Source organism: Coregonus lavaretus (genome assembly GCF_964263955.1).
Source record: "Coregonus lavaretus genome assembly, chromosome: 10".
In the NCBI taxonomy this organism is placed as follows: domain Eukaryota; kingdom Metazoa; phylum Chordata; class Actinopteri; order Salmoniformes; family Salmonidae; genus Coregonus; species Coregonus lavaretus.
Genome location: NC_139997.1, coordinates 55,067,282 through 55,094,579, shown reverse-complemented (window position 1 = coordinate 55,094,579; position 27,298 = coordinate 55,067,282). Strand labels below are relative to the sequence as shown.

The 27,298-nt window shown below is 43.4% G+C and overlaps 1 protein-coding gene across 3 annotated transcripts; it reads left to right on the top strand.

Moving 5' to 3' along the window:
• The first annotated feature begins 4,223 nt into the window (after window positions 1-4,223).
• cpeb4b (cytoplasmic polyadenylation element binding protein 4b) lies at window positions 4,224-25,762 on the top strand. Of its 3 annotated transcripts, none has more exons than XM_084170873.1 (10): window positions 4,224-4,630; window positions 5,444-6,598; window positions 13,677-13,767; window positions 17,981-18,031; window positions 21,378-21,548; window positions 22,169-22,258; window positions 22,533-22,651; window positions 22,923-23,037; window positions 23,387-23,568; window positions 25,448-25,762. In XM_084170873.1, the coding sequence occupies exons 2-10, from the start codon at window positions 5,489-5,491 to the stop codon at window positions 25,673-25,675; spliced, it is 2,157 nt and encodes a 718-aa protein (XP_084026999.1). In that variant the 5' UTR covers window positions 4,224-4,630; window positions 5,444-5,488; the 3' UTR covers window positions 25,676-25,762. The 3 variants fall into 3 exon arrangements, with proteins under 3 accessions (XP_084026999.1, XP_084027001.1, XP_084027000.1); XM_084170874.1 differs by having other exon boundaries at window positions 4,228-4,275; XM_084170875.1 differs by lacking the exon at window positions 17,981-18,031.
• Window positions 25,763-27,298: the final 1,536 nt, after the last annotated feature.

The following is a 27,298-nucleotide window of genomic DNA, read 5'->3' as shown; positions in this document are numbered from 1 at the left end:
AGCGGTGGTGTTAAGGACAGGTTGCTGAAAAGTATATGTACACAACACGTCAAACAGAAATTATGCCTTTGTTGATCCTCCTGCCATTGGCATCATGAGGACAGATGACTACTGTGAACACAAGGCCAGGCACCCAGTAGTGTGCCCAGGTTGTTTTGTTTGGTGTATGTACATGGCTTGAATATGTTATGTGGCAAAATACAATGGTATTACGCAACATAATGTGGCTTTGTTACAGTCTATTCTCAGCCCTCTAGGAGAAATTGCACCATAATTGTGCCTTAGGTAGTGGTGATACATTTTTTAATGGCTTCAATGTTTTATTCATAGCCTCCCCGGCACTATTGTGATATATACACGTAAAAAACAGACACAAAACATGGCTGGATCTGCGATTGGTTTACATGCTACGGGGGACAAACAAACGCACATCCTGATAGGAAATACAGTAGGCTACATAGTTTAAAAGCTATTATCATCTGCCAAGCTGCTCTCTCTCATGAATATGGATGTTATTTCCCTGGGTTGCATGGGAAGGAAGATGAAATGGGGGGGGGGGGGACCATGTTTGCTGAATTGGTGAGAAAATGGGAAAACAGGGGGTATAGGACAGAGCGCTATGGAGGTGTCTACTGTCTACATTAGGGTTTCCCAAACTCGGTCCTCGGGACCCCAAGGGGTGCATGTTTTGGTTTTTGCCCTAGCACTATGCAGCTGATTCAAATAATCAACTAATCATCAAGCTTTGATAAACCAAAACGTGCACCCCTTGGGGTCCTGAGGACCAAATTTGGGAAACGCTGGTCTACATTAACTGACACTAAGTAATTATTACTGTGTAAGCATTAGGCTGCAATCTGTCCTGAACTGGAAAAACTATGGGCCAAAATAAGCATTTATTCAGTGTAAAAAAAAAAAGTGATCAGAGTGGTAACATTTTACTCCTTTACAGAAATCCTGAAATGTTGGCTGAAGCGAATGAGCTCCATTTAAAGGGACATGACAAATGTAATGTCATGTCAGAATGATTGGATCTTGAACATTTTAAAATGGGCTTTCAATCTCTAGTAGCCATGGCCACCATCCGCATGTGGTCACACACTCTTTAGAACCCCCATTACACCACACTCACACATGTAAAAATACAATTAGGCATTTACTTGTATTATTTTACTTCACGTTTCATGAAAATGCAAATGAGAGAATATCAGTTAGTTGTGACCCGAGCAGCCCAGGAAAATGATCAGGCAGGAAGAGCTTGATTAGTGGGTGAGAGAATAGAAGGCTAGGCAGCAGCTTGGTTTAATGAGATCTCTGTCTGTGGCACAGCTGTTCAGAGCGAAGGCTCTCTCACTGTGCTCCCTGACCCATCATTTCACAGCCCACTGGTAATGAGATTGATCCTGCTTGCCCAAAAATGGAGAGAGGAGAGCAAGCAGGTGCCGCCACCACCACTACCAAAGACAGCAGACCCTTCCCTCGCTGTCACAATCTGCCCCATCACCACCTACTTGCCTTTCAAAACCACAGTGATAGGAAGAATTTCAGGAAGTTGAAGAAGACATTTGCATCCCAAGCTTCCATGCCTATGGCCTGCAGTTAAAGGGCTGCATGCTCATTTAAGGCACATCACATTATCCTGGTTGTCTGTGAGTGTTTGATGGTGAATATGTCTAAGATCAGAAGAGCAAGCTCTCTTTTCCATGTTCAATATTGAGCTGTACTGGGGTGTTCATGCTATAGTTAATATAGAACCTAGCCAAAAACAAATAAAACACAGCTTAGGACGACAAGCTACAGTGACTGTACAAAACATTAGGAACACCTTCCTAATATTGGGTTGCACCCACTTTTGCCCTCAGAACAGCCTCAATTCGTCGGGGGCAATGCCTACAACAGTAGTCACCCACCAACCTTTTCTGAGTCAAGATCACTTCCCAGTCAAAAAGCAAGCCGAGATCTACCGCTCAGATTTTTTTTTACATTACTTACATTTTACATTAACCTATAAAAACAGTTCTCTAGGAATTAGGTTTGTGCAGTAGGCTACATTATCACAGCATATTGGCTATATGCCTGGCCTATTGATATTCTCAGACCATATTATATTTCAAAACTCGAGCTTTGATAACTAAATAGAGCAGTTGGTGTAGCACTTGCGAGGCACAGCTCAGGATACATTTAAAAAATGTGATAACAATCTGCTTTTTTGTAGGTCATGGTGCTTTCAAGACAACTGTGAACTCTGGAAAAAAACAAGGTCAAATCATGACGTCAGTGATCTTCAGGTCGGAAAGTCTAGGGTGTGTTCGTAAATTCAGAGCGTTGTCAGATTGTCCTTTCGTAAATTCAGAGCGTTTCGCTCTCGGAGCGTTCAGAGCACACACTGGACACTCTGGCCGAGGAGTAGGGTTGATCAGAGCGTTCTGACCTCACAACGGCAGTCAAGCACCCAAGCTAACGTTGGCTAGCTTGCTAGCTACTTCCAGACACAAATGAGAGAACAGCTCACTGACCATTTTACTCGCCCTAGCAGCTGGTTAGGCTGTTTTCATGTTATCCAGAGCGTTGGTGACTAACTGTGCTGCTGGCAACAATTTAATTGCGCTTTTTTGTCGACGTTTACTGACAGCGGCCATATTCAACGGGTGTTGAGCATTCGAAAATTCATCAGTTATTCGGAGTAGATAGCCAGAGTGAATTTACGAACGCACCCCTAGAAATATAAGTTTCCGACTTGGAATTCAGAGTTAGATGACCATTCAAAGCAATTTTTCCCAGTCGGTTCTCGTTTTTTCCGAGTTACCAGTTGTTTTGAACACGGCATTAGTCTCAGAATTACCTTTTATGTTTTGTAATAGTGATGAATAAAACAGTGTTGACCGTGTTGAATAAAAACCTAAACATGAACTCACTGATAACAGCAGCTCTTTGCTGTATTCTTTGACAGTCCCTCTCTGGTCATGGTTTTGAAAGTTATGAAATCTCACGTAGGCTAGTATAAACTTTGCTGTGGCAGGGGTCGTGGAAGCTGTGGGCGCGGTGATTTGAGCTATCCGATTGGCCTAGCGCAGTAGGCACACTCGATTTGGCCACAGATCTCCCGGTCCGCCGAGTAGGCGGAGTTTGTATTTTCAGACAAATGAAAAGGTCAAAAAATGGGAACACTTTGCAGTGTACAGGGCTTCTGAATCAAGTGCACCTACTGCCATCACTACTAAAAACAAGAAACGGAGCGCAAGCCTGTATCTTTGGCTTTTCTACAGAAATGTTTGATGATCGACTAGGAATGCCTTGAAGATTGACCTTGAAGATTGACCGGCTGATGGCCACTGGACTACAAGGTGTCAAAAGTGTTCCACAGGAATGCTGGCCCATGTTGACCCCAATGCTTCCCACAGTTGTGTCAAGTTGGCTGGATGTCCTTTGGATGGTGGACCTTTCTTGATACACATGGGAAACTGTTGAGTGTGAAACTCAGCAGTGTTGCAGTTCTTGACACTCAAACCGGTGCGCCTGGCACCTACTACCATACGCTGTTCAAAGGCACTTAAATATTTTGTCTTGCCCAGTCACCCTCAATGGCACACATACACAATCCATGTTTCAATTGTCTCAATCCTTCTTTAACCTGTTTCCTCCCCTACATCTACACTGATTGAAGTGGATTTAACAAGTGACATAAATAAGGGATCATCTCTTTCACCTGGATTCAGCTGGTCAGTCTAATGGAAACAGCAGGTGTTCCAAATATTTTGTACACTGTGTATATGCATCTAAGAGTAAGGTAGGACTATATCATCATAACTACAGCCTGGTCAATGCTTTAATTCTGCTAAGGATGCATACCATTCACCTTTTTCAATATTTCTGTAGGAGGCTCAGGACAGGGAGATGCATAAGATACCGTGCATCGAATGCAATTTCAACTGGATCTCATCTCTCACGATTCAACCTTACTAGGCGGAGACTTGGCGTGAAGAGAATATGCATATCACGTTGAAGACCTTAAAAGGCGGACACATCTTGCGCATGTGCGCCTTATTTGGAGAAGAAATGGGTGCGGCTACCGTTTGTATGACCAATTACACGCGGCTATCTCACGAGGTGTGGGGTGGTGTCACGGATTGAGGCGAGGCTCTCAGCCATCCGTGGGAGGGGCTTTAGGAGGGGGCAGAGCTCTAACCGGAAGTGTCTCGCGGCTGAGAACCCTGTCATTTGGCCACGGTCGGTTCTGAGGAGAGGTACAGCTACCGCGAAGAAACACAGGAACAAGTCAGTTAGCAAGAGACACAATTTAAATCATTTAAACAATGAAACCGACCGAATAAGCCACTACAGTTAACTAGTGTTGAATTAGTTGTATACATTTAATTCAATGACGTAATTTTTTGATACAGTCAAGGTTAGCGGCTCGCGAGAGAGGGCTGTGTCATTGATCAGGCAGGACACGTCAGGAGAGGAGAGAAAAGCTGTTTAGCCATAGCTACTGTATGAGCGAAAGGCATAAAAGCACCATATCGCTTGTGTCATAAACTTTATTTTCATAATTGTATCAGACACATCGAGGTTGCAGTTTAACTACAGGACGGATCGAGTCATCGCCTGGATCAAGGGTAGCGACCAAAAGGTGAAAAAGGGATTTTATACTCGGTGTGTGTGCAGCGTCGCTTTAGCCAGATTACGTTATTCAGAACAGAAGCTAGCTAGCTAGCATCTACGACTATCGACTTGATAATATATGTTTAATATTTTGCCTAAAACAATCAGAAACGGTATAAATAGAGATATCTAATGCGTTAACTAGCTACGTCATCATTTTTCTGAAATTAAAGGGTCGAGTCCAAATAGCACCCACACAGGGAATAGGCTTTGACAGCTGTCACGCAAGGTCGCTTGTCTGTCATGATTTCGTTCTAAATTTAGCTAATAAGATACATTTTCCAAATACTCTTGAATAACACTATTGCAACTAGCAAGCTAATTACGGCTGTTATCGACAAAATGCTAGCTAGTAAGCTAGTTGGCCTTAGAAATGTTGGCTCGACTGTCCGACATAGCAGGCTAACGTTAACTAGCTGCTTGCTGCTAGCTGCTTTGGCTAGCTGCTTGCGGGTAGCATATTCTGTGGCAACGTCACGAGCCTATAGTTAAAGATGTTGCTAGCTAACTAACTAGCTAGCATGCAAAAAAAACATTTAACTACAAGGAACTGATGTGGCAGAGAAACATGTCTTGTTAGTAAGGTTATTATACTGGCAGCTATTCTCGACAGATAACGTTAGCTGAGTATAGCTAGCTGTTATTCGACTAGCAAGATGGTTAGCAGCAGAAAAGGACTCGATTGCTATCAATGTCCTTTCTGATTTCTCTATCAGCCTGATTTTCATTTACAAACATTGAATTAATAACTGGTGTATTTTGTTTTTGCCCCTCTCTTTAGGACCTAAAGATCACGGGATAGCAGATATTGTGTGTGGGAAAACAAATGGGGGATTACGGGTTTGGAGTCTTACTGCAAAACAACACTGGCAACAAGTCTGCTTTCCCAGTTAGAATTCATCCACATCTGCAACCTCCACACCATCATCAGAATGTGTCTCAAAGCCCTGCTGCATTTATAAACAATACCACAGCTGGTAATGGCAGTAACAATGGGTCACCTTGGCTGTTTTCAGCCACAGCTGCCCACAGCAGCATGCAAGATGAAATTCTTGGGTCAGAAAAGCCCAAAGCCCAGCAACAGGAAATGCAAGAAACGCAAGAAAAACAGCAACTGTCCCCTGGCCACCAGGAGTCTGGAATCATATCTGAGTTAGAGAAGGCGAGGTCAGAGGAGAACAAGGTGGAGGGCGGCCCCTCCGAGGGTAGCAATGGAAAAGAGAAGCTGCGCCTCGAGTCCCCAGTACTGACAGGCTTCGACTACCAAGAGACATCAGGTCTTGGGACTCCGGGCCAGTCCAGTACCTCCTCGTCCCTGACTGGCTTCAACAACTGGTCAGCTGCTATTTCCCAGACCCCCTCCACCATCATCAACGAGGATGTCAGCTTCTTCAACCCAGCTGCCTCTGCTAACAACGGGCCCCTCCTGTTTCAGAATTTCTCCCACCACGTCAGCCCAGGCTTCGGGGGAAACTTCTCTCCCCAGATTGGACCCATCTCCCAGCACCATCCCCCACACCCCCACTTTCAGCACCCCCACAACCAGCACCAACAGCACCGAAGGTCCCCCGCCAGCCCCCACCCTCCTCCCTTCCCCCATAGGAATGCTGCCTTCAGCCAGTTGCCGCATTTGTCCAATAACCTGAATAAGCCCCCGTCACCTTGGGGTAGCTACCAAAGCCCTTCTCCCTCTCCCTCCTCCACTTCCTGGAGCCCCGGTGGGGGCTATGGTGGCTGGGGAGGCTCCCAGGGGCGTGAGTACCGTCGGGGCCTCAACGGAGGCATGACTCCCCTGAACTCAATCTCCCCACTGAAGAAGACCTTCCCCAACAACCACGTGCCGTCGCAGAAGTACTCCCGCACCAGCCCCGGCTTCAACCCCAAGTCCTGGATGGACGAGAGTGTGAGCAGGAGCGAGAACATCTTCCCCTTCCAGGTCAGTGAATAGTTCTCACCGCTTTTATATCTCTTAATTCTGTAATGATACTTAGAGCCACTCATTGAGATGTAATTGCATTTTGTGTACCCAAAGGCCCTACTCTACATTATATGATGAATTTGTCACAGTATTAATGTTAGTCCTATGCTTTAATTGCCAGAGGCCCCTTATAACTAGTGTAGCTCTGCCACTGCAGTGATGATGTCCCACTATATGAGATAGAGAAGCTATGACATAGCCTAGAACGTATCAGATATTTTTCTTCAGCCAGAGAACACGCGGTAGAGTGTATATAATAATAACTCAAGACTAGCGGTCTATGCTGTCTTTATAATGCCATCGCATTTCTAATGCAATTTGATAGCACAATGTGAAGACGACTTAGATAACAGTGTTATGCGCAGAGAACACTGATAGGATTGATGGAAACGGCATGGAGGTTCTTTTATTGATCAAGCACAGGGGTGACTGCATCTGGGGGGGGTAAAGGTGGGTGCGGGGATTGGGCTGGTATATGTGCTGTGAGGCCTGATTGAAGGCTTTGAGGATCTCCTTCCCACCCAGAAGTGCTGCATCATCAGCCATGATGCCATACCGACCATGTTAGATATTGATAATAGCCTAACTACTATGTTACTGTAGCCTTGTTGGTTTAGAATCACCCTGTGCTGCTCAGGCTAGCTCGATTGTGACACTGCCCTCTAAATATATTGGGGGTAGAGGGCTAGATTGGGGGTTTTAGCTTCCTGATGCAGGCTGTAATACTTCAATTGTCTTTTCAAGAGGCTGAATATTCTCACATATCGGGTTAGGTTGGCCTGATGGGCAGTTTGAGATGCAGAGCGTTGAATAGAGACTGTCAGAATGAAGGTGTGCTCTTAAAATCCATTGGAAATGAGGTTGAATCCGCTGCAACAGTCTCTATATCGAAGGGTTGAGTAGAGAAAGGACATAGGCTACTTTTGTGTGACTGGACCGTTTGAAAGTGCTGTTGATTTATTACACAGCTATTCCATTTCTACTGTACAATCATGTTTAGTCACACACTAGGCTAACTCGCATGGTTGTATTCTATTTTCAGTGTTTCCCCTAGGATTTTTTTCAGCAGTGGTGGCAAGGCTAGTGGGGGTGGGCGGTGAGTGCATTGCTACTAGCGTAAGCGCAATGACATGCTAGCTGTTCCCATAGACTTCCAGTCATTGAGCCAACTACTATCCATTTAAAAGCGCATCTCGGCAGAAATATATATATATATATATATATATATAATGTATTACATATTTTTTGCAGCGTTTGGTAACAATTTAGCAGCGGTGGGTCACCGCTAGTAAATGAATATAGGAGAAACACTGATTTTTGTACTAAGGACATTACTACATAATAACTAGGTTTTCTGTTCGTCTCTGTCCCTGACCAAGCAATGTTTTCAGCTTAAAGTGGACAGTGATGGTGAACACAAGCCCATTTCCATGGATCACATGCCTTTCTCTTGTGACTGCCAGGCATTTCCAAATGGCTCCACATAGTTTCCATTTTCTCACAGAGGCAACGTGTGGGGGATTGTGGTGTCCCTTTTGGAGTTATCTTGTCCTGTTTGTTTACTCCCTATTCATTCTTAACCACTTACCTGTTTTAAAAATAATAAAATGCAGCAGCCAATAGGCTGTCACCTCTTTCCTTTTTTTAGCATAGCCTACATCCATCAAGTTGACACAACATTTAGGCTACATTGCTCAAGTAACATTGTGTAGAAATACCTTACTGTCTGCAAAACCTTGGCACCATACCATGTAGCAGCACCTTTTCATAGAAACCCTTGGTTATGTTAATCAACGCTGGATCATGTTCGTAGCCTATTTAAAGGAGGCTTCACTGACTGTTTAGGTGTATGCCTTGGGGACTTAACTAGTTACATTGATACAAGTGATGCGATACCCATCTCTTAGTCAGAGCTTAATGGCGCTGGAAGTTTCCATAGGCCTCCTGTGTCACAGCCAAGAATATCTCATGTTTGGTGTGAAAGCAGAGGCTGTCTGGTGGGGGAGGAGAGCACTGGTTCCATGCAAGCTGACACAGGTGAGGCGTTCATGATTAGGCTAACCAGCGGCTTAGAGAGAAAATAAGAAGGGAGATGCTGCTCCCACTCAGGGGAGAACAAAAACGGGCAACAAAAGGTTTGTCAAGAGACAATGGTGCTAAAAACAAAAGGCCCCTCCTTTTATTTAGATGTGATGTGCATCCTGTGATGGCCTTGGGCTGTGCTGCTACTGATCACAGATCAGTACTGTACTGGGAGACCTAGACCACTGTAGGATGGCTGTTTGTTTAGCTGGCTAGGCCACTGTCCTCTGTTTGTTTCTGGATTAGAGCAGCTTTTGCCATTGGGTGCAGGTGCCCGTGGCAAACAGTCATATGTTACCTTGGTCTAGTGTCATCTCTCAGGGATTAGTGACTGTGCCTCCCAGAGAGGGGATGTCATGAAAACATTATACAACATGGACAGTGGACGAACACACACGCCAGAATCATCTCTGGTGATATTCTTTCAAAGATTCTACATATTCCATACATGGAGAGGAGACAGTTTGTGTGAATGGCCCTGGTCCCTACTATACTGCCTTTGGGTATGGTGCTAGAGCTATGTTATTAGGCCTCTGCACTGAGGCAAGGTAGGTATTTCACTTTCTAAAACCCAAACCCAGGCAGCCTCTTAGCCCTGTGTAAGCTGCTCTACAGCCTTCCTTGACTGGGAGGGATAGGGCCTGCTGCCTGGTAACATGCCTGTGGATTTGGGGCTGGGTAGGCACCCAAAGGGCCACATTAGCGATCTACGTGGGAAATTGTTAGTAGAGGTAGGTTATGGTCATGGTATTCTGGTTAGCTAGTTTAAATTGACATACGTTTGCTTGCATGTATAACTGCTCCAAATCAGAATTGAGGTTATTATCATATTAGCTTTTTTTCATTGAACCATGCAATATATATTTATGCCCTAATAGAATTATGGGAACATTGGGCAGTGCACAAGGACCTTAGTGCTTGGTGATTGCGTTGTCCTTGTACACAAGGCTGAACATTTGAATCTGGAATTCATTTAATATTTTCTCATTTCAAAGAGATTCATAAATCCTGATTTGAATAGGTATGACACAAGTCCCAGTAAGTCATTAGTTTATAGGAGACGTTGCTGCATTGTGTTTTTAAAATCTATAATGCATTAAGAACATCAAAAGTAGTCTATGATATCCATTGGGTCACGATTTGGCAGGATGTCTTATCAAAATAGAAAACATCTACCCCAAAGGTCTCTTGTTCACATCACTGTTGGGTATCAGTTGACAGTGTGCTAAGGGGAAGATGTTTTCGATCATGTGCACTAGACTGTGTGACTGACTGCTGTTCTGAGGTCCGTTCCAGATGTCATCTTTTGTTCTACTGCTATAGTTACAAGCCTCATTCATTAATTGTCATTCAACACCTCGTTTACGGCCAGAACACTCTTCCAGCTATTCAAATTTCGAGGACATCAGCCAATTAGGCATGATCCTATGGCGTTAAATACGGCAAATGTCCCTGGAATAATTAAATAACCATCAGTGACTAGCGCACAACTGTGTTCTTATGTTCTATTCGCCCTTCTCTTACCCTCGAACAACGTTTTGAAACAGGAAGTATCTTGTGTGTTGTAATATGAGAGAGAGAGAGATGTAAAAGAAATGTCAGAAGTGTCACAGGCATTTAATACCCCTTCTCTGATTAGGCTCTGTTGCTGTTCTTTAATTACTTTATCACCAAAGTAGATCTGGGTCCCCCGTGGAACCAGTCTGCACCCCCCTGCCTCCCTAACCAGGCTCTGGGGCTGGATTAATGGGCTTGAGGGTGTTTTAATGTGCAAGGCTTTGAAAAACCTTGACCAGCAACACAAAAATCAACAGAGTCAAAGCTGGGCCCCTTATCCCTACCTCCCTCCCCCGTTCCATTCCCTTTTTCATTAGTATAGCCGTGACATTGTAGATTAATGTTGTAGCAGAAACACCCTTAGCATGCCATACTTAATCATTCTGCTCAGGGTGTTTCATCAAGGCCTATTTTAGCAGTGTTCTTCACGTTGGATAGTTTGGCCCTAGCTTCAAGCTCCCAAACACAGGCTCTCTGCCTGGAGAGAGTTATTATAATACAAATGGGTTACACCGGTTTGGTCTCCTTCACTGTTTTCTTCTTTGTTACACCGGTTTGGTCTCTCCCTGACGGTTTCCCTCTTTATTTTGTCTCTTTTATAAGGTGCACCTATTTTTCCTCATAGTTGGGATCGGGGGAATTATTTTATTACATTCCTGTATACACTACCGTTCAAAAGTTTGGGGTCACTTAGAAATGTCCTTGTTTTCGAAAGAAAAGCAATTTTTTTGTCCATTAAAATAACAGCAAATTGATCAGAAATACATTGTAGACATTGTTAATGTTGTAAATGGCTATTGTAGCTGGAAACGGCTGATTTTTAATGGAATATCTACATAGCCGTACAGAGGCCCATTAGCAGCAACCATCAGTCCTGTGTTCCAATGGCACTTTGTGTTTGCTAATCCAAGTTTATCATTTTAAAAGGCTAATTGATCATTAGAAAACCCTTTTGCAATTATGTTAGCACAGCTGAAAACTGTTGTGCTGATTTAAAGAAGCAATACAACTGGCCTTCTTGAGACTAGTTGAGTATCTGGAGCATCAGCAATTGTCGGTTCGATTACAGGCTCAAAATGGCCAGAACAAAGAACTTTCTTCTGAAAGTCGTCAGTCTATTCTTGTTCTGAGAAATGAAGGCTATTCCATGCGAGAAACTGCCAAGAAACTGAAGATCTTGTACAACGCTCTGTACAAAAATTGCTTTTCTTTCGAAAACAAGGACATTTCTAAGTGACCCCAAACTTTTGAACAGTAGTATATGTGTGACTCTTCTATTATGTAAACTAAATGCGTCATCATGCTTCTGTTCGGCTGGCAAACCAAAAGTGTGTGCTCGCATACTCCCTTAAAAGACCTTCGCTTGAACGTTTTGGAAAAAGCGGCAATGGTACTGTTTGGCCATTTTGACACGCCATAGCCACTTCCTCAAAATAATCAGAATTAATCTGTCATTAATTTAACGTTTTTGCAGAGGGGATCTTAGTCGTGCAATTTTACATCCAAACTAAGATGTTTGGTGCAGTATTTCTCAATGAGAAAATGTGCATGAAAACGAGTCGTCTCTCGTTGAATGACCACAGACTTCATTGAAGAATCCCTACAGCTGACCAATTACAGACGAAGGGGTGTAGACTTCGGCTCCCGAACTTCTGCTGGCCTCGAGAATAAATGTGTGCCCAAACAGCCGAAAAAACCCTTACCGAAGTCCAAAACGAACAAAAATGTCACAAAATGTCGTCATAATATATTCTCCAACTCTCCTGAAACTGTTTTGGCTGGGAAGCATGCGGACGCCTAAAGCCTGACTTTTTTTAATTTACAATTTTTCTGAAAGGTTATTGTTGAGGTTGGTAAGGAAGTGTCTTATCTGACCTGCCCACTTTTCCGTGTGTGTACCTTGGAGATGAACCTAACTTATCTTGTGAGGCTGTGCGATAGAGAGACACACTGAGGGCCGGGCAGGCTCAGCTTGCCCATGCCATGTGTGCTCTTAAGGGCTGTGTGTGTGCGTCTACGTACGTAGCCTAGCCCTTCTAAGCTTCCAGGGATGAGTGCTGCTGCCTGTTCATCAGATGGGAGGAGGTGTGTAAGAGAGGAGGGGCAGATCAGATAGTTAATCACTGTGGTTGCCAATCCATTCAGATGCTTAGCAACAACCGCAGCCATGCTTGTGCGTCGTCGTGGTGGCGGAAGGGTTTTACAGGATCTTGCACACACCTTTTATGGCATCTCCTTACTTATTACTGTACTAAAACCCTTCCTGCTTTGCCTCCTAGGGTAGGTCTAGGGTTGTTTTTTTCCCAACTTTAGTGAACACAATGTTTTTTTTGGCTGGGTAGATTTAGTTGAGAATGTAATTTGTAATGAGTGTTCTTGCAGTAATCTCTGGTAGCCTATTTGACTTCAAGTAGTTCATGTCTCCAGTGCATTGTAGAAAATAAACCATAGTCTACTGCAGCACCAAGTTATATAAAGCATGGATTTGTCAGTAAACAGTAAAATTGGGCCTGTGTAGAAATCTAAATGTGATTCCATAACATGTGAGACATGACCATGTCCCAAACACCACATGAGCCTTCATACTAGTGCTTCTCCAGTCATATGACAGCCAGTCAACTGTGAATAATTTCCAGCTCTTGTGCAACAAGCCTCACATTATCATCAGGTAGGACTTGTCTTGTGTTATTCCTGGCTGGCCTCTGGTATGCCATTCACTAGAGGGTTTTAACCTGCTTGCTGCTCAAGTAATTCTTAGAAACGAGCCGAGACTACAATTTTTCATGGAAAGTGTTCATTATCCATAGAAAATAATCCAAGTCAAGGACAGTGAGTGAGAGGCTGCCTTGTTTTAGTAGTAGGCCTGGATATTGTTTTTGAAAACAAGTTGAACTGCTGGCTTAAGAACGTGTTTGGTTTAGGTTATGAGCGCCCTCTTATCGCACTGCCACGTCGAGCCCGACTGGCTGAAAGAATTGAACATTTCCAGTTTGGTCACGGTGTCAGTCCTATTCATGGTCTTGTGTTTAAAGTTAATCTCAATCATTGTTTGCATGAGCTTCCTCTGCGTGCACTATGAGCCGACGACCTGCATTCTGTACAGAATAATACTTGCAATGAAAATGTGTAGATACAGATTTACATCAATAAGAGATGAAGCTATACATTAATTATAACACATCAACACTGCAGTAAAAAGTAACTGTCACGATTTCATTTACTTCACATTCACAATATTTTGTATTCCATGCATGAAGTATAAGTGTGTGTGTGATGGAATGAAAGCCTAATGGAAATTTCATGGCGTCAGACTCAGAATATAGGCCAAAAAATGTAACATTTAACCAGCGGCAGCTGCATCCCTCTAAAGCAGAACTCTCATCTATCTTTTACACAGGAGCGCACCAGATCCTTTGATGGCTTCAACATGCACTCCCTGGAGAACTCTCTCATTGACATCATGAGGGCCGAGCAAGATACCCTGAAAGGTAAGATGACAATCACAGCAACATCAGGATCACATGTCCGGTCACAAAATTGCTGTTAGTGGCCGTATCTTACAACCTTTGTCCTCCAAATCTGCTGCAAGGTCATCGAGGACAGCTATGTCAGACAACTGCTGATCTGAGCTTTCATTTCAGCCCTAGAGTAGACTAGGAAATAAAGCGTGAAGGCTTATGTAGGCTATTCTACAGAGAGTGCAAATGGACTTATGATTGTGCAGTAGGTGTGTAATGGTACACATTCGTACCGAACCGTTCGGTACGGGGACCTCGGTTCGGTCCGCACTGTGAACCCGAATAAATACATAATAAAACAATTCATGAAACCCCTAGGCCTATAGGCTATGCCGGGTTGTATGCCATTGCCACTTGAGTAAATCGGAGCTGAAAAAAAGATTGTAGGCTGTTCCGTTAAAGCTACAATATGTAACTTTTTGGGCGTCCTGACCAAATTCACATAGAAATGTGTGTTATAGATCTGTCATTCTCATTGAAAGCAAGTCTAAGAAGCAGTAGATCTGTTCTATGTGTGCTATTTCTATGCTTCCATTTCTGAAGTTTAGTTTTTTTGTCGTTTACTTTCGGTTTTGTACACCAGTTTCAAACAGCAGAATATACAATATTTTGGGTTAAGGAAAATATTTTTCTCAGCGGTTTAGATGGTACAATGATTCTCTACAGAATGATTGCGTTTTTTGTCACATAAACTGAAATTAGGCAAACTATTAGAATTTTAGCAACCAGGAAATGGTGGAGCGATTTCTGCATAGTGCGTCTTTAAAACAACTAATGCTAGAAATTCTAGACTATTCCTGATCTGGCACATCTTCGCATCACCTTCAGCATTCAAATGTTTGTAAAATGGCTTGCGCAACATTAGGCTTTATTAGTTGAGTGACAACCAATGTAATTTGCTAGGTGATTTTTATCAAATGCACTGTTGAAAATGGAGTTTTACTTGAGTAAAAGTAGCCTAAGCTACTGCAGGAGACACAACTCTCATCTGGCTATAGGCAATAGCCTACCTTCTAATCGGGGCTTACATTAGATTTTATTTAGATTGTTCAGGTTCACCATCAGCAATAGTTTTGGTAGTTTTGCTTGAAACAATTAGTATGGTCATTTTTACATATACATAGTAAAGTTGATAATTTCGTAACGAGGACAGCAATCACTTTTGATACCCGCACTGCATGGTCGAACCGGGATAGGAGGAGGAGCTCACATCCAGTCTGACAACTTCCTAACGGTCCAAAAAATGATAATAATGCAAACATTCCCCCCCCTCTGAACTGATAGTGGGGGTGGTAGTTTCCCTTATTTTTTTTTACATTTTAGTCATTTAGCAGACGCTCTTATCCAGAACGACTTACAGTTAGTGAGCGCATACATTTTTCATACTGGCCCCCCGTGGGAAACGAACCCACAACCCTGGCGTTGCAAGCGCCATGCTCTACCAACTGAGGTACAGGGGACCTTATGGCTCAGCTCAGGTTCCTACATACACCATAGACATATTCACACACCACATACACACACACACACACACACAGATCCAGCTCAGAGAGGCCCAGCTCATGAGCTCCATCCGCAACAGATGTTAATTTAGAATGGAAAATGAATGTGTTTGTGCATCGATTCCCCGATTCCTTCCTCTAATCAAACCGAATCGCAAGAATTGTTTCAAACTAAAACGTATCGTTCCTGTATCGTATCAGAGCCCATGCATCTAGACACACTACCGGTCAAAAGTTTTAGAACACCTACTCATTCAAGGGTTTTCCTTTATTTTTGACCATGTCTTAAATTAACCGTCTCTCTTTGCTTATTTTAGCTGTTCTTGCCATAATATGGACTTGGTCTTTTACCAAATAGGGCTATCTTGTCACAACACAACTGATTGGCTCAAACGCATTAAGAAGGAAAAGAAGGAAAGAAATTCCACAAATTAACTTTTAACAAGGCACACCTGTTCATTGAAATGCATTCCAGGTGACTACCTCATGAAGCTGATTGAGAGAATGCCAAGAGTGTGTAAAGATGTCATCAAGGCAAAGGGTGGCTATTTGAAGAATCTCAAATATAATATATATTTTGATTTGTTTACACTTTTTGGGTTACTACATGATTCCATACGTGTTATTTCATAGTTTTGATGTCTTCACTATTATTCTACAATGTAGAAAATAAAGAAAAACCCTTGAATGAGTAGGTATGTCCAAACTTTTGACCGGTAGTGTATGTATCTAATCATTTACATTTTAGTCATTTAGCAGACGCTCTTATCCAGAGCGACTTACATGAGCAATTAGGGTTAAGTGCCTTGCTTAAGGGCACATCGACTGATTTTTCACCTAGTTGGCTCGGGGATTAGAACCAGCGACCTTTCGGTTACTGGCACAACGCTCTTACCCACAAAGCTACCTGCACATCCTTAACTTGCATGTTTCCCCTTTTCTATGTCTATTTGAAATTTTGAATGAATGCGTGCTAACAACATTGAGTGGCATCGCTCTCAATGTCACGGTCCCCACTAGACCTCTCAACTTTGCATTGCAAAAGGTACAAAAGTCCCATCATTTCAGGTGTAAAGTCAAATGGAGTAGACAGACATAGAGAGATAATCACTGATGGGACTTCGTTTTCCTTCCAACAGCTTCCTTCTCGTTCCTAGTTACCTGTATTTCCCCATTACTGTTCTTTTGAGGTCATTGCAGGTGATTTTGTGAGCAGCTGCCCAACTTTGGTCCATTAGAACTGTGACTCTGCACGCGTACAGGACAATGCTGTGGCGCAGCAGATTGGTGTTAGCAGCAGCTACACTGACCAATAAACGCCTGCATCTCTGCAGCAGCACTGGGCTGGCTGATGGAGCAGCCCTCCACTGGAGCCTCTTTCCCTGGCCCAGCCATGCCTGGAGGGGAGCACGTGCTTGGTGTGGTGACAGGCCATCTCCGTGGTGCTGGTAATGCAAGGCTTCTTCAGGATTAGTCAGTCTGATCCAGGATGTGGAGGGTGGAGACGGTGTGACGTGGAGGAAGGGACTCCACCACTAATACAACTGTCTGCTGCTTCCCTTTTTATGTAGGATTTTGTATCGGGTTATAATGAAGTGAAGTGAGGAACTAGAGGTCAGGTTAGGTGTTGGTTGTGTGGGAGGTATTTTCATAGCTGCAGCTATTGAAGGGTTGTAAATGCAGCATTTGCGGCGGTCTCTATAGGTTGTCCATCTGGTTTGTGAAGCAAACATTGCAAACCGGAACGTTTGTTGACAAAGTCAACAACTTTGTCACACACTTCAGGCTCTCGGCCTCTCAGATGTTCTCCAATCTAGTTTGTGCCACTGCTGATTATTGCAATGATGCTCCCAGTGCTGCGTGCCAGCTACAGAAGGCAGAGAAAAACATCATTATGATGCATCATGTGCCTTGTGAGCAGCAGCTCCTCGCCACTGTCTCCAGGGCAATGTGTTTCTACATTAGAAAGATCCACACAGATGCAGGCCCTACTCCTGCTGTGTCCTGACCTTACTGGGGCGCTTTGGGTGAGCTCCAAGGGTACCAAAGCAGTGCCCCGGCCCCCTATCCCTAATTGAAAATAATTATCTGACCGCCAAACGTGAACCTCTGTAGAACAGATTAAAAGGACAATCGACTGAAGAAGTGGCTTTGAATCGATTCCATCCTCTGTGACTAAAAAGAGCACTCTGTTCTCTGAAAAGTTACAAAATGGTGTGTTGGCTCTGTCACCATTAACTGCTGAGCCTGCCTGCCTGCTCTCTCTCACTCTTTGATTGAATAGGTGGAGGGAGGGGAGGGGCTTAGAGAATTTGTGTGATGGAACGGAATTCACCAGTCACGGAACTCTCCACTAGTCCACACAGGAGCCATGTATAGAGAGTTGGTCAAACAAAAAAAGCAAAATATTATTCCAATTCTAGACATTCAGTTAAATAGCATTATTTAAATATTCTCCATGTAATGCTTATGTGACGCTGACATGGCTGCCATATCATTTTGAAGTGTCATGTAAATGCATCATAATGCAGAAACCTCAATGGCCCAACTCTCTCTAAATACATGGCTCACAATGGGTTTACTATTACGAGGGCTAATGTAACCACGGCTCATTTTGTGTATTGCAGCGTATGCTTGTGACTGTATCTCTTAATGATTTATACTCTGTTTCCTCTCACTAGGTCGCCTAGGATTCACCCATCCAGGGGGAGATAGTCCTTTGCCCATAAATGGTATGTCAATGGTTTTCTAGCACTAGTGCTCTGATGGCTTAACCCATGCTTAACCCATGGATGGATGGAGGGTGAAACAAGCCATATGTTAACATAGTCCGCAAGATTAGCAGCATCATGTCTGTGCTTAGCGTGCTCTTGAGGCACCGCTGTGGGTTTGCTAATCTGTGGACGACTCTTCTTACGCCATTAGTTATTTTTAATGATTGATATGGATTTATTGAATAGTAATCTTTTGTGGACAGATGCACGTAGAATTACTGGTATTGTAGCATCTGTCAACAGACTGTGTGGGTTGCAACCACTAACGAGGAACTTGTTTCCGGTGCGTAGATTTTTCAGCACTGGTAATTACAAAAAAATCACGATTTCGCAGGTGTAAGCATCATTTGAATTTCGGACTAGGAGGGGACATTTGGCCCATAGACTTGTCTGTAACTTCCAAAAAGAGAGGGGGTGGAGCTCCTCGTTCACCTAGCGCTCCTCGTTCTAGTATCTTTTCTAACATGTCTCCCCCAGAACTGAATCCATTTTTTTGTTCTGGGTTAATTGAATAGTAATAGGATAGGAAAGCTACGCTAGGCTAATTTACCAAATCTACTGGAGTCTTTGATCATTTTGGTAATTAACAGATCATTTATTGTAACTTTGGTAATTTATACTCAAATAACTTTTTTAAAAATGTATTCATAGTATTCATTTTTTTATATTATAACATATTATATATGAGTTTCTAGTGGATAGACCATATGGTTCAAGAGAAAATAGCCTAATGAATGGAAAAAAGCATCTAATCAACAATGGCATTATTTTCAATTAACTCTGCAACTCTTCCAACCATTGACTTTTTTTCACAACTGCCACAAGTTTGGCGCCAACACATTTACAACAAAGACATAGTAAAATAAACATTGTTATATAAAGGAGATTTCATGCTGAATCCTTCATATTAAACAGCATTGGAATTCACTAAGTTGATGGTTTATATTTAGGATAATGTTTTACAGCTTTGTCATTCTAATTTCTATTTTAAAATCGTATAACTAAGATGACTGCACTTCGGCTTATGCATATCAACATACAGTTGAAGCTGTATTTTTTTTAATTTAAATGTTTTATGAACATGTCACTATCTCTAGGCAAGAGGAGGTTTCATTCTCAAGTAAGAACACACACGAGGAGCTTAGTTCTTTCATTGCATAGGCAAGATATGATTTTATATATTTTACATATGATAAGGCCACAGAGGGCCGGAGGCTATGCTATTTGCATTCAGCCAGACCTCTCATTTGCCTAGCTATGCAATGAAAGAACTAAGCTCCCTGTATTTGTGTTCTTACTTGAGAATGAAACCTCCTATTGCCTAAAAAATATAATCATACAGCTTCCTCAACTGTATTTTGATATGCATAAGCCGAAGTGCAACTGAGGGCTCAGTGATCCAACATGGACGCTCTCCCTGAGTCTCATAGTGTTAGCCTATATTGCGCCGTCATATGGTCAGACAGTGATCAAACAGTACAGATATTGGTCCTGCATAAATACCATTCAGAGAGTACTAGTCTTAGAGAGGCAGTCACACCAGCTGATAGTTACTCTGTGGAACACACATATGGGCACACACGTGTATCAGAGAGCGTGTAAAAGCACCCTCCACTGACTTCCTGAAGAGCTTCTCTCCATCTGGCCCATGGAAGGGAGTGCGTGCGTGATCCTCATGAGGAGTCCAGGAGACGTGTAGAGACGTGACAGCCCAGCTATATCAAGGGTGGATGTTCAACACAAGGGCATCCTCTGGCTGTGTCTGCCATGTACTGCTGGGCACTGAGGAGGCAATACAGGACTAATCATGTGTAGGATTTGACTGAAAAGGAGAAGGGCATGTGTTGAAAACTGTCATTGCTGGTCACTGTTGATGTTCTGTGCATCCCTTTGTTCACCTGTCTTGTTTTTACATGCAGCAAGGAATTATGGGAGGAGACGAGGTAAATAGATTATCTTGGGTTATTCAAGTGGATTATTTTTTTTTTTTTACCTTCAAAACGGGCATCGAAAGACCCTGTCTTTTGCATCCATGTTCAGTCTTTGTGAAGGGGGACAGTATGTGTTTGCATGGAGATGTTGTGCTTCATTGTTGGTCTGTTGGTTGGTCTGGCATGTTGGTGTTTTTCCCCTCAAAAGTGTATTAGTCTCCAAGAGCTTTTGTCTGTGGTGTTGTGGTTGTCAGCATTACATTTGTTTGTGTACAGAGCGAGAAACACACTACACACACGTCACACAGTCACCACTAGCCGACCCCCGCCCAGTACCGTGCCCTGTATTTTAGTCACTGTCACTAGATGGCTACCACCCGGTTACTCTACCATGCACCTTAGATGCTGCTGACCTATGTACATAGACATGGAACACTGGTCACTTTGATTAATGTTTACATACTGTTTTACGTACTTCATATCTGTATACTGTATTCTAGTCAAGGACTACCCTGTTGAACTATTGCTGTACATAAATATTCTTCAGATATACTACATTCTATCCGTATACTGTCCATATTGTCTATACATCCCATCATATATATATACACTACCGGTCAAAAGTTTTAGAACACCTACTCATTCAAGGGTTTTTCTTTATTTTTACTATTTTCTACATTGTAGAATAATAGTGAAGACATCAAAACTATGAAATAACACATATGGAATCATGTAGTAACCAAAAAAGTGTTAAACAAATCAAAATATATTTCTTCAGATTCTTCAAATAGCCACCCCTTGCCTTGATGACAGCTTTTGACTAGGGCCCATAGTGAAGTTGGGATGCAGCCCTAGCTCCTCTATGGTATATTAAAACCGGTTAGTTGGAGTGTTGCATTTCATCACATCAGCATGTATGTAATGGGGGAGAAGGGAGGACTTTCGTACAGCTATTTGTGTGGACTGTGTGTTTGAGCTGAAACGGGGGATGGCTGGTGTAGTTCTGTGCTGGGGGACGGATGTGGAGGGAGGGAGGGAGGGAGGGAGGGAGGAGAGGGAGGGAGGGAGAGGGAGATTGATTAGAATCCCTGGCTCAGTCCCTCTTACACAGCTCAGCAGGGCCTTACTCTAGCATTGTCTCTGGCACTCAATGACTCATGTGAGATGAATTACTGGAAAATGGGCACGTTGTTGTAGCTAATATTACTAGGCCATACCTAACCATGCAATGATATTCCCCTCACTCAACTCATGTTGATAAACCTAGGAAATAAACTCCATGAGTGTTGATCTTTTTTTGTTATATCGGTGTTATATCAGTTGTGTTAAGTAGCCATGTATCATTGGCTGACTGTGTGCGATCCTCTCCTCAGGCCATTCTTCCCTGTTCCCCATGGAGGATGGTTTCCCTGACGACGAGCGTGGCGAGCAGAGCCTGCCTGGCCTGGGCTCGCCCCACTGCTTCCCCCACCAGAACGGGGAGCGCGTGGAGCGCTACTCCCGCAAGGTCTTCGTTGGCGGTCTCCCCCCTGATATTGATGAAGGTAACCTTTTTACAGCTTCACTGGACAACACTGCTGACGCCAGTCACATAGGTGGAGGTAATGAGCTGTGAACACAAGGATGATACTGGACTGGACACCTGGTTGATAGGGTGGAGGTCTAGAATGTGTATGTCTTCATGGCCAGTAGGGTTACATGACGGATGCTAAAGATGTCTCCCTTTGTGACCAATTTCTGCCGTAGACTTTCACCATACAGCGCTGCTCTACCATTTTTCTCACTGCATGACACAACGTCGTGTGTTATTTAGTTCAGTTTCTGCCTGGTTCTTATTGCTTCCTGAGGGCTTTGGCTCATGAGTATGCATAGTTGTAGTACATTCTGTGTGTTTTGTAGAATAAGGAGTGGAGAACAGATTCGTGTTGCTGGCAGAGGATTTGAGAGGACAACTGAGGCTTTGCTTGTTTTCTGGATGCTACCATCTGCTCTGCTTTATGCTCTCCGTTTACCGTTACAATCCACACCCAACGTAACAGGGACTCACATATCCCTGTAGTCTACCCCACTAAAAACAACCATCGGATGTTAACACATATGCACCGTATCACAGTAGAACCACTGTGAAGCAATAGTTGAATGTTTTTCTTTTTCACCTTTTTAGATGAGATAACTGCTAGTTTCCGTCGTTTCGGACACCTCTTTGTGGACTGGCCTCACAAGGCAGAGAGCAAATCTTACTTTCCCCCGAAAGGTGAGTCACGTTTTAAGTCAACCTACTGCTACTGTCCTTATCGCCACATACAGCAGTGCTATCAAAATGTACTATCAGAATTGACTATTGAGGTCGAAATAGTCTGAAATGTTAGAACAAACTCATGAGCAGAGCGGTCTTACCGTCGGCAGTCATTTCCAGCAGCAGACAGAGAATGAAACGGTAGAGGTAAGCGTTAAGTCCTCTAGTAATCTCTGTCATTGTTCTGTGTAGGTGATTTGAGTGGCCTTGTCCTCTGTCGTTTGCTCTGTAGGTTATGCCTTCCTGCTGTTCCAGGAGGAGAGCTCTGTGCAGGCCCTGATTGAGGCCTGTATTGAAGAGGATGGCAAGCTCTACCTATGTGTGTCCAGCCCCACCATCAAAGACAAGCCGGTGAGCGGATTGCACCATCACCCATCTGCTAAATATCTTCTCTCCCCTTCTCTCATACTATTGTGAAAGATATCAAGATGCAGCATTTTACTGCGTCATGTTTTATTTAGTGAGCCCATTCGATTAGTCGCTGACCAAGTGAATAACCAAGCAGCCACCCTTCTTTGTAGAATTGGCTTTGCATCGTTAAAGGCATAACATGGTAGACATGACAAACGTTAAGACATGACATGTTGTGATACATATGTCTCCCTGTGTATATGTTTAACAGGTCCAGATCCGCCCCTGGAACCTGAACGACAGTGACTTTGTGATGGACGGCTCCCAGCCTCTGGACCCCAGGAAGACCATATTTGTGGGTGGGGTGCCACGCCCTCTCCGTGCAGGTAACCTATTGACCCTGGTCAGCTAAAGCCACACTTCCATTGGCACTTTAGTCCTGAGGTGTGTTCCAAATGGCAACCTTTTCCCTATATAGTGCACTACTTTTGACTAGGGCCCATAGGGAATTTGGGATGCAGCCCTAGCTCCTCTATGGTATATTAAAACCGGTTAGATGAGTGTTGCATTTCATCACATCAGCATGTATGTAATGGGGGAGAAGGGAGGACTTTCGTACAGCTATTTGGAACATTATGGCCAAGTTCGGAATGTCACATTAAATCTATGAGGCTAGACCCTGGAATTGTGCTGCAGTCTAACACATCTGTAACCTGTGTTTCCCTCCTTCCACAGTGGAGCTGGCCATGATCATGGACAGGCTGTATGGAGGGGTGTGCTACGCAGGGATCGACACAGACCCAGAGCTCAAGTACCCCAAGGGAGCAGGGCGGGTGGCCTTCTCTAATCAGCAGAGCTACATTGCTGCTATCAGCGCTCGTTTTGTCCAACTGCAGCACGGAGAAATTGATAAACGGGTTAGTGAAGGCTCTTTTTTTTCTCTCTCAGGCAAATACAGCATTACACAAACAAATATGCAGAAGGACAGAAATGTTGTACAAAACAGATAAAAGGCTCTTGTCTCATGTCTTTTAAAAGGGCATTGTTCTTTATTGTAATGGTTTTAAAAGATTAAAGAAAAATATTTGTTGGCATTTTGACTGGGGCATACGAAGACAGAAAACAAATGTCTTGTACTTTTAACCAGCTGCCACCTGCAGAAGAATTTGGCTATTTCACTCAGCCAAAATCAGTCAAACTGGAATAATTGTTCACAAATTAATATGTGCCAAGCCAACGTGTCTCTACTTTTGTAGTGACTTGAGAATTTTTGTAGATAAAATGTTTTGTAAAAAGGATGGAATGTGCGTAATTGTCAGTACAATTATGTGTTGTGTGTAAAATCTTTGAAGATAAACTATATATACAAAAGTATGTGGACACCCCTTCAAATTAGTGGATTCTGCTATTTCTGCCACACCCGTTGCTGACAGGTGTATAAAATCGAGCACACAGCCGTCCAATCTCCATAGACAAACATTGGCAGTAGAATGGCCTTACTGAAGACCTCAGTGACTTTCAACATGGCACCGTCATAGGATGCCACCTTTCCAACAAGTCAGTTCGTCAAATTTCTGCCCTGCTAGAGCTGCCCTGGTCAACTGTAAGTGCTGTTATTGTGAAGTGGAAACGTCTAGGAGAAACAACGGCTCAGCTGACAAAGTGGTACGCCACACAAGCTCACAGAACGGGACTGCCGAGTGCTGAAGCGCGTAGCGAGTAAAAATCATCTGTCCTCGGTTGCAACACTCACTACCGAGTTCCAAACTGACTCTGGAAGCAACGTTAGCACAAGAACTGTTCGTCGGGAGCTTCATGAAATGGGTTTCCAGGGCCGAGCAGCTGCACACAAGCCTAAGATCACCATGCGCAATGCTAAGCGTTGGCTGGAGTGCTGTAAAGCTTGCTGCCATTGGACTCTGGAGCAGTGGAAACGCGTTCTCTGGAGTGATGAATCACGCTTCACCATCTGGCAGTCCAACAGACTAATCTGGGTTTGGCGGATGCCAGGAGAACGCTACCTGCACGAATGCATAGTTTATAATTGTCTGGGGCTGTTTTCATGGTTCGGGCTAGGCCCCTTAGTTCCAGTGAAGGGAATCTTAATAATAATAATAATAATATGCCATTTAGCAGACGCTTTTATCCAAAGCGACTTACAGTCATACGTGCATACATTTTTGTGTATGGGTGGTCCCGGGGATCGAACCCACTACCTTGGCGTTACAAGCGCCGTGCTCTACCAGCTGAGCTACAGAGGACCACATCTTAACACTACAGCATACAATGACATTCTAGACGATTCTGTGCTTCCAACTTTGTGGCAAGAGTTTGGGGAAGGCCCTTTCCTGTTTCAGCATGACAATGCCCCCGTGCACAAAGCGAGGTCCATACAGAAATGGTTTGTCGAGATCGGTGTGGATGAATTGGGATGAATTGAAACGCTGACTGCAAGCCAGGCCTAATCGCCCCAACATCAGTGCCTGACCTCACTAATGCTCTTGTGGCTGAATGGATGCAAGTCCCCGCAGCAATGTTCTAACATCTAGTGGAAAGCCTTCCCAGGAGAGTGGAGGCTGTTATAGCAGCAAAGGGGGGACCAACTCCATATTAATGCCCATGGTTTGACGAGCAGGTGTCCACATACTTTTGGTCATGTAGTGTACATGAATGTAAATTAATCCTAGCTTTGTTCTCTAGTGGGTGTTTGACAGATAGTCTTCTGTCTCTCTCTCTGTCTCTCTCTCTGTCTCTCTCTCTGTCTCTCTCTCTGTCTCTCTCTCTGTCTCTCTACAGGTGGAAGTGAAGCCATACGTCCTGGACGACCAGCTGTGTGATGAGTGTCAGGGAACCCGGTGTGGGGGCAAGTTTGCCCCTTTCTTCTGCGCCAACGTCACCTGTCTCCAGTATTACTGTGAATACTGCTGGGCGGCCATTCACTCGCGCGCCGGCCGTGAGTTCCACAAGCCACTGGTAAAGGAAGGAGGGGACCGGCCTAGGCACATCTCCTTCCGCTGGAACTGATTGACACACACACAGAGAGAGAGGCAGAGGGGGGAGTAGGAGTTGCAAAATCATTGTACAAATAAATGCACTTTTCTGTTGCTGGTTCCTTTTTAGCTCTAATTTGAAAATACATTTTAATTTTAAATTCATATTTATTTTAAAGATGAGAAACTGGAATTATATCCAGATATGTCAAGGAAGGAAAAGAACATGTTTAAATCCCATTCTTTACTTTCTCCAGTTGATTTTATATTTTAATAGTGCATATAGACATTTGAAAAAAATTGGGCTTTCAATTGTCACTCTGCTATCCAATTTGGCGTGTCATTGACCATGAATTTAAAAGCAGTATGTTCAGTTTTAATTTTGATACAATAGGTTTCAGAGCAAATGTAAATATAAAAGGTGTTGCTAAGGAAGAGTGCACTTATTTATTTACTTTAGAGTGCAGATGATACAGTATAAAATCCCAGTAGTTTAACCAAAGCTTAATCTCAATTGGTTTGAAAAAGAAACAACTACAGAAACGTGGGTTCTTTCCCAGATCAAATGTTTGAAATAATGTTTTAAGACCATGCTAATATTTGATGTTACTTGACAAGATCGACTTCACAATAGGCGTTTGAGTTTGATCTCCATTTTGACATGCAAAAACTAATACCTCAAGCTTAGCTGCTAATGTGCCGAATAAGGTCTCCCCCTTCCCTTAGGACCACAATCAAAGGGAAACGGCGTCAGCAAAAAGGCACAGTTTATAGACACTGTTTTGTCGCTTCCTTATTTTTGTAATCCAACCAGGGTTGTAGTAAGAATGAACAGAGCATCTTATTGGGGAATGTATGGCGTTGGAGGTCCCAGAGGCCCTGAGCGCTGGCCGGTGTAGAGATAATAAGTGACCCCACTCTCTGTGTCTGTGGTCCTGCTAGCTAGGAGAGAAGGAGGGGCTAGGGTCTAGTTCTCATCAGGGCTGCATGTGAGCAGAAAGCCCCTGTTTTTCATTTATTATTATTAATGCAGTGGTGCAAATCTCCCAAGCCTTTATCCACAACCCTATTTTGTTTTTAACCCCCCTCAAAAAAAGAGAAAGAAATTAGGAAAGTCGGGGTTGTCATCAACACACATTGACGGCTAGAGGAGTTGATATAACTATAACAGCCGAGCTAACTCAGCCAGTGTTTTAAGCATAAATGAAGATACTCCATGCAATGTGCTCTACTATGTGCGTCCCACATGCAGTTAATTCACTCAAACAAGACTGCAATAAAGAGTTTATACCTAGACGCTTTAGGGAACCAAAGACGGCTGTGCAGTAGTGAGTAATGCTAGCTCATTTCTTTTTTTCTCTTTTTTTTTGAGTTTTCATTCTTGTTTTTCTATCATTTCTACCCTTTCCTTACGAAGACCAGATGGACACCAGTAAACCAAAGATTGGCCTTGAATAGATAACAGTGCAGTCAAAATCCAGGAAAATATTAGTGAAAACAACTGGACTTATTGAGCTTACAAGCACCCAGGCCTTTTCACCAGTCAATCCGCTCATTTCCAAGGGTCAAAATGGAGAAGCTTCTTGCTAGGCAGTTGTGTAACGTGGATAGGTCTGCAACAGGTTTGGAAATGTAATGCAAAAAGCTAAACAAAGAC

Bases quoted from the DNA above. Each gene is read 5' to 3' on its own strand.
- cpeb4b (XM_084170873.1), top strand. From the start codon at position 5,489: ATGGGGGATTACGGGTTTGGAGTCTTACTGCAAAACAACACTGGCAAC. The intron at 21,549-22,168 runs GTAACCTTTTTA...TCACCTTTTTAG, and splicing joins CCCCCCTGATATTGATGAAG to ATGAGATAACTGCTAGTTTC. The intron at 23,038-23,386 runs GTAACCTATTGA...CTCCTTCCACAG, and splicing joins GCCACGCCCTCTCCGTGCAG to TGGAGCTGGCCATGATCATG.